Source organism: Mesoplodon densirostris, chromosome 3 (assembly GCF_025265405.1).
Source record: "Mesoplodon densirostris isolate mMesDen1 chromosome 3, mMesDen1 primary haplotype, whole genome shotgun sequence".
In the NCBI taxonomy this organism is placed as follows: domain Eukaryota; kingdom Metazoa; phylum Chordata; class Mammalia; order Artiodactyla; family Ziphiidae; genus Mesoplodon; species Mesoplodon densirostris.
In genome coordinates, this window is record NC_082663.1 from 62,384,134 (window position 1) to 62,391,814 (window position 7,681).

At 35.7% G+C, this 7,681-nt stretch overlaps 1 protein-coding gene across 1 annotated transcript in view; it reads left to right on the top strand.

Annotated features, from left to right (window-relative positions):
• AGGF1 (angiogenic factor with G-patch and FHA domains 1) overlaps positions 1 to 7,394 on the top strand; it is a 48,430-nt gene extending 41,036 nt beyond the window's left edge. Inside the window, exons 12-14 of the mRNA XM_060093064.1 lie at positions 764 to 891; positions 2,935 to 3,034; positions 4,641 to 7,394. Coding sequence (XP_059949047.1) covers positions 764 to 891; positions 2,935 to 3,034; positions 4,641 to 4,841 — 429 coding nt within the window. The 3' untranslated portion in view covers positions 4,842 to 7,394. The remainder of the gene's footprint in view (positions 1 to 763; positions 892 to 2,934; positions 3,035 to 4,640) is intronic.
• Positions 7,395 to 7,681: the final 287 nt, after the last annotated feature.

Here is a 7,681-nt window from a genome sequence, read left to right on the forward strand (position 1 = left end):
CGTTGCTCTAGCAGTCTGTAGCATCTTTTTGGATGAATGTTATACTTCTTATGTAAAGATTAGCAAATAGTAACAAAGGGGAAGAGGAGCCTTTGAAACCCCAAGCTGAATTGCCTGTCTCTTCTGTGCCACTGCCATATCTTGTATATACCTTAATTGTTGAACCAGTCATACTGTAACATGCTGAAGACTGTGTGTGTCTGCACTTTAGGATTATAAATTTCTTTGCATTCTGTCACCTAGCATAGGGCATAACTTACTCTTTACTTAGAAAAGATTTGTTGAGTGAGTGATTAATCATATAATGAAGCTGTATTGAAGCAAAAAGCTACTATTATTGCCAGGGTAAAAGTATTTTTTTCCTTTTATCTATTTTTTAAAGACTTTCTACATTTTTCCCTTCTAAGGAACAGTATCAAAATATTTTAGGTCCTTTGGAACTTTCAGCTCCTTAGAGAAAAGGAGAAGTAGATTTTTTTCCCCAGCCCCAGGGGGTCTCCATATTTTTTTGAATACTGGTAGTTCATATGAGAATATGAGTACACAGCATTGATTCAAAATGTACTATATTTTCACTATATTAAAGGGGATAGAATAGAAATATTCAATAATGTAATTGTCTTAATTTGTATCATAATTTATATCATGGCTTATTTAATGGAGACCACATTGAACCATATTTGCTAAGCAAGGCAAATATACAGACATTATATTTTTATTTATCTGTTTTGTTTTCCTCAATGAATATTTCATGTTTATGAAGAATACAGACTACGAAGATGAAAAGGCTTTGAAGAATCCAAAATATAAAGATAGAGCTGGAAAACGTAGGGAGCAGATTGGAAGTGAAGGAACTTTCCAAAGAGATGATGCTCCTGCATCTGTTCATTCGTAAGTATTAAATTTTAATTGCTTGAAACAATCTTTGTACCATAATCACATTCATAGGGTAATGTGATTTATGGGGCTATATAATCTGATAGGTAACCTTTAAAGGAATAACATAGAACAAGATGGAAACTCTACATCTGTTTACATTTTCTTCTAATATTGGTATTGTGTTATTCCCTAGAAAATTACTGATCATATATGTAAGTATACATACAGATTTATCACATACAAACTTAAACACACATATATATGCATAGCTAACATTGTAGCCACACAATTGAGTGACCATACTTTTATATATTAGATACTTAGGAGGCTGGGCTAGTAAGAAATTGGTATGGACTGATACTTTTAATAGTTATTTCAGAACTCAACTGCTTCTGTTCTTGACCCTGAAATACTATTTTTCTTACTGTTTTTTTCTGGGGGGGGGGGCTGCGTCGGTTCTTAGTTGTGGCATGTGGGCTTAGTTGCCCCGTAGCATGTGGGATCTTAGTTCCCTGATCAGGGATGGAACCCGCATCCCCTGCATTGGAAGGTGGATTCTTAACCACTGGACCACCAGGGGAGTCCCTTCCTTATTTATTTATTTATTTTTTTTTTTGCGGTACGCGGGCCTCTCACTGTTGTGGCCTCTCCTGTCGCGGAGCACAGGCTCCGGACGCGCAGGCTCAGCGGCCATGGCTCACGGGCCCAGCTGCTCCGCGGCATGTGGGATCTTCCCGGACCAGGGCACGAACCCGTGTCCCCGGCATCGGCAGGCAGACTCTCAACCACTGCGCCACCAGGGAAGCCCCCTTACTTATTTTTGATTCAGTTCGTTTCTCTTGATAAAGTAGCATTGATAAACATGAAAAATGTAATTTTGAAGCCTACAAAATGATTATATTTCTGCATTTAATCATATATTAGCTACATTTCGTTTCTCAGAATATAAATTCTAGGTTTAGTTAACATTTAAATTTTTCATGTAGAACTAACAATTAGTTACTACATTTTGACTTATTATCATTTTATTGATTCTAAGATATACCACTTGGATAGAATTTTACAGTTACATGTGACAGCAGTTTTTTCTTAATGTTACATAGACTAACAGTGCATCTTAGAATTTATGGAGTCACATTTTATGAAATACAGCATTTTAAGTTAGATATGCTAAGCAACATGACAAATATATTTTAAGGTTTAATATTTTTGAAATAATTGATTTAGAATATGAAGATTGCATTACAGTTAAATTAGAAGACAGAAATGAAAAATGAAATCCATTGGTCTGACATGGCTTGGGTTATTGTTATTGAAGAGCTGATTTACATATTTTGTAGAACTGAAAAGACAGTGTGATAGAACATAAAATACCCTTAAATTAGCAGACCATAAAATCATAAAACAAAATGCAAATAGTTAACGAGAGGTTTAGTTTTGTTTTAACTTTTTTTGTTGATGTTAAATTCACAAATGTAAGTATCAATATCAGTGATACATCATAAGATTAACACATTGCAGAATACACCTCTTGGTCAAGAAATAGAAAATTATCAGTAACTCCAGAAACCTACCCTCCTGGTGTCCCCTCTTAATCACTGTTCCTCTCTCCTCCCCAAAGGTAACTATTCTACTGACTTCACCAGCATCAGATTAATTTCACTTATTTTTTAACTTTAAATAAATGGAATAATTTAGTATTTATTTTGTGTCTATATTCTTTTTGTCCAGCATTACTTTGTTATGTTAGGTACATTTTATTTTCATTGCCATATAATATTCTCTTGTATGAATATGCCACAGTTTATCCACTTTACCACTGATGGACATCTGGATTGTTTCTAATTTGTGTTTATTGTTAGATTTGGCTGCAAAACATTCCCTTTTCCGTTAAGTAGTATATGTAGGAGTAGGATTTGTGTATCTTCAACTTTATTAGGTAATGCCAAATAGTTTCTAAAGTAGTCGTACCAGTTATTTTTAATTCATGAATTTATTATAAATGTGACTTAAATGGTCTTTAGAAATCAACTCTCATCTTACTTTTCTCTAAAGTGAAATTACTGATAGCAATAAAGGTCGGAAGATGTTGGAAAAGATGGGTTGGAAAAAAGGAGAGGGCCTAGGGAAGGATGGTGGAGGAATGAAAACTCCGGTAAGACTCAAGATTTCTTTCATTCTTTATTCTTGTAATGGATATATTTACTGTACTTACTATATGCCAGGTGTTGCCTTAAGTGCTAGGAGTATTGTAGCAAGCAAAAAGAGACATAATTACTACCTTTGTGGCAATCACAGTTACCAAATATATGTGTTTATGATTTGTTTTGTTTTGTTTTTAAAGTTCTTAGGAAGGCCCTTAGAGTTTTTTTCCTCATCAGACTAGGATAGTGAATATTATTTCCTGAGCCAGAAGTTCTTCTCTGTCTTTTAGTTATTTTTACTGACTTCTTTACTGTGCCTTATCCTAACATGCAAGAGCAATCACAGTGTTACTTTACGAAAAGGCAGACTCTGTACTAGCTGGAGAATCTGTTTTAGGTTCAAGATTCAGAGCATGTAACAAGCAATAGAGAGAATCATGTCTGGAAAACAATACAGTGGTTTAATTCTATAGTCCCATGGTTCATCAGAGGTTCAGATTCTCTTTCACATAAACCTTACAAAGTAGTAATATGATCAAAGAACTTTCTTGATAATTACTTGGTACCTAAAGAAATAATGGGTGCATTAGTGAGAGTTTAATGTAAATTTTCTCATTTCATTGAGGTACAGTGGGATGAACATGGGTTTAGTAGTCAGGTTAGAATATGTGTTCTATCACTAGCTGTGTGACTTAGGGCAAGTTTGGATTTCAGTTTTCATATGTAAAAATGAGGATAATGAGAACTCTCAGGGATGTCTGAACGTAAAGCCCCTAGGATGGTGCCTGACATATATTAGGCACTCAGTAACTGGTGGCTTATAATGGTTCTCAAAATAATGCGAAGTCCTCCCTTCCTTTTATGAAAATAAACAAGTTCTCTTTTTATGGCTCTTAATTTTTTTTAATATATTTATTTATTTTTGGCTGCGTTGGGTCTTCGTTGCTGCGCACAAGCTTTCTCTAGTTGTGGCGAGTGGCGGCTACTCTTTGTTCCGGTCCACGGGCTTCTCATTGCAGTGGCTTCTCTTGTTGCGGAGCACGGGCTCTAGGCACGCGGGCTTCAGTAGTTGTGGCACGTGGGCTCAGTAGTTGTGGCTCGCGGGCTCTAGAGCGCAGGCTCAGTAGTTGTGGTGCACGGGCTTAGTTGCCCCGCGGCATGTGGGATCTTCCCGGACCAGGTCTCGAACCCGTGTCTCCTGCATTGGCAGGCGGATTCTTAACCACTGTGCCACCAGGGAAGTCCCATGACTCTTAATGTTTAACTTACCTGTTCACTTACTTAGGTGAGGCTTGGACTGTAGGTTTAAATACATCCATTGCTTCTCGTTAGAGTAGATGACAGATTGATTCTGCAGCATCTCAGTGAAATTTGGTGATTGCTATTTAAGGAGCATTCTGTTTTCTATAGCGTCAACTGTACTTATTGACAAGCAAGACAATGTAGAATCATGTATAATCATGTATTTATTCCTGTATGTATTTGATGCATTTGACAGTTTTTTCTTATGCATCAATCTTTTCTAATTCAAAGAATTATAAAGTACCAAATTGGATACAGCAGATTTCAGTGTGTTTAGATACTACAGTAAGTTCTCTTCTTAACTTTTGGTAACAGATCCAGCTTCAACTTCGGCGAACACATGCAGGCTTGGGGACAGGCAAGCCATCTTCAATTGAAGATGTTCACCTTCTCCAAAACAAGAGCAAAAAGAACTGGGAGAAAGCTCGAGAGAGGTTTGCTGAAAACTTCCCCGAAACTAAATCTCAAAAAGATGCACCAGGGACTGTGCCTTGGGTCAAAGGGACTGTAGAGTGAAGGTCAGTCATAGAACACAAAAGCTTTTTTATAGAATTTGGAAACTCTTGTTTAATTGCAGAAATTTTCTCTCCAAAAGAGTCAGTGGCGTGAGGGAACTGTGTCACAATTTACCCCCTCTTGATTCAGAAATGTGTAATAAAGTGTGGTTTGCAGTTTTTAAAAAACATTTTTAAAAACTAGTGACTGAATCGAGTTATGCTGTGAGTGGACTAAAGTTCACAGGGCACAGATGAGCTTATCAAGCTTTGTTACTTTATTTTGTCATTTGCAAGGCCCATATAAGCAACTAGCCATATAAGCAAAATTCATGTAACCACTAACTTAAATGTACATTTGTCCCTGTCTCCTTATATTCATTATTGTACGATGCATAACAAAAGAAACATCGAAAGTTTATAAAAACAATTGTGACTATATACATCCTTGTTTATGCCCTTTAGGACCTAGGTAGAAAATGTTGAGAAAACATGGGTAGTGGTGTATAAATGTTATTATATTTGAAATAACCCAAGTAATATTATTGAAGAACTAATGAACAGCTGACATGTTGTAGAAAATCAGTCTCATTGTTTTCTTCTGTGAAGAATCTGTTGATTTGTACTATATATTAAGCGTTTACCTTTGGTTTGTTTCATAGCTGAAATATTTAGATATGAACAATTGAGTACAGTATTGAAATATTCAGTGTGCTGGCATTTGTAGTTTTGATAAATCCCATTGCTGGCAATGGAGTTGTGCCAGAAAAATCTGATTTCTACTGCAAAAGGGTTACCTAGCCAAGGCCTCAAACTCAAGATACTTATTGAAAACGTCTTCAAATGCAATAAAAAACATTATAACATCAAAAAGAATGATTCATTGAACCAATAATTTAAACATACTGGTCTGCTTTGAACTCATGACCAGCCAGAATTTTCCTCTGTAAATTGACAGCACAATAATGAAAGGATAACCTCAGATTTTCGGAGACTGCAGTGCAGCTTTCTGAGTGCAGGTGTCACCGCTCTGCCTGTTAATACTGTTCTTTTCCTTTCTGTTCAACTTTTCTCTCAGCTTTTTGCTGGGAAATCAATGCTGGAACTGATCTTTTCTCATAATGAATATAAACTATATAGCTCCTTCATCTACTATAAAGAAATGTCTTCAAGATATAGAAATAGGAAAGGAAAATTCTGGAAAAAAATATGCAGTAGGGAAGATAATTCAGAAAGAAAGCTACCTGTTGGAGTTTCTAGTCTTAGTGTACAGGGTACTTAGGAAGAAAGGGAGGTGTGGAAAGAAAAATAAATGTATTACTAAAGATGAGACATATGACCAAACAATTGTCAAGTTATTAAAGGCCTAAAGATGGGAAAAACAGAGGTCCTATAACTCTAAAAATCTAGGTTAAGTATTTTTCTGTATCCTTTTTGGCCACCTACATACCCTAACACATACACATATATGTACATTAGACTTGGAGGCACTAGGAGTGTCCTGCATTATTTTCTCTAAAGTAGAAAAATTACTCATCTAAATGTGGTTCTGGTGCCGGTGCCCTACATATAGGTAACAATATAGGACCCTCAGAGTAAACTTGCTTCTGGTAGATATCTCTCATTGGGTTAGTATACAACTGTCTATGTAATATTTCCCATTTTTATTATTAGATTGTGGAAAACTTTTTCATTGTTTTCTTTTGTTAAGAAAATGGAAACTTGAAAATGGTGATAAAAATTGAAATATATGTGATATTTGCTTTATTAAAACCCTTTGCAGATCTAAAGTCTCAGGGCTATACTATATACTGGTTAAACCACTGAATAATGTCTGGTTCTATTTCTACCTGTGAAATGAGAATATTTAACTCACATGTTTGTCTTGAATAGAAAATGGGAAAATGTATGTAAAAGCACTTTGTAAACTGTAAAAGTAGTACAAATGTGAGCTTCTGTTTGTTTAGAAGCATAAATGTGGATTATGTACAATTTGAATTACACATAAAGTTGTTTTGCGTCTAATATTTAAAACTATAGTTTATTCTTGCAGTATAAATGTATTAACTTAATAGCCTTTAAGTGTTTAAGTGGAGCTACAAGTTGCTGAATTTTGAGAAATCTAACATATTTTGCTAGAACATGAGAAGCTGGCAAAATTGAGAACAGAAGAAACCATCACCATTACAGTAAAATAACAGAAATTGTTTTCTAGAATTAAATAGCCAGGAAGCACTTTTTCTCAGAAAGGGGGAGATGTTTTTCTGTTTTTAAAAGTTTTTACTTCTGATGTTTCACTTACTCTGGTTGTGAACTTATGAAAAGTTATGGTTCACCCAATTCAAACACCTTCCAACTTTTCATGTAAAAGATTATTTAATTTGGCACATTTTCAAAGGGCAGGCAAAAGAAATAGAAATTTCCAACAAGGAGAGATCGTATACAAAGGCCTTCCTTAACGAGTTACAGGAGAGAGGGATGTGCTTGGCAGGGAGCCAGAAAGGCGTTTCTAGACGTAGCATCTAAAGGTGTTCTCAGGAACAGCTGAAAGTATTTCCCCATATTGGTGTTCTAAGTGTGCTTCTTATTTTTGTAGGGCATCACTTATATCTCTGCCTTGAATCTTTAATCTAAAACATTTCATTTTACTTTTTCAGGCTTTAAAGTGGAAATACATTTGGATTCTTTAAAATGAGTCAGTGTTTACGTGTGTGTCTGTGTATCAGGGCCCAGGCTTTCTCTTTGCCTTTCTGCTTTACTCTTCTTAGTGCTGGCTTATGGCATTGTAGTTGCAAAATGGCTTTTGGAACTCCAGTCATCATAGTCATGTCCAAAACAGAAGAAAGGGGAAAGAGCAGTCAG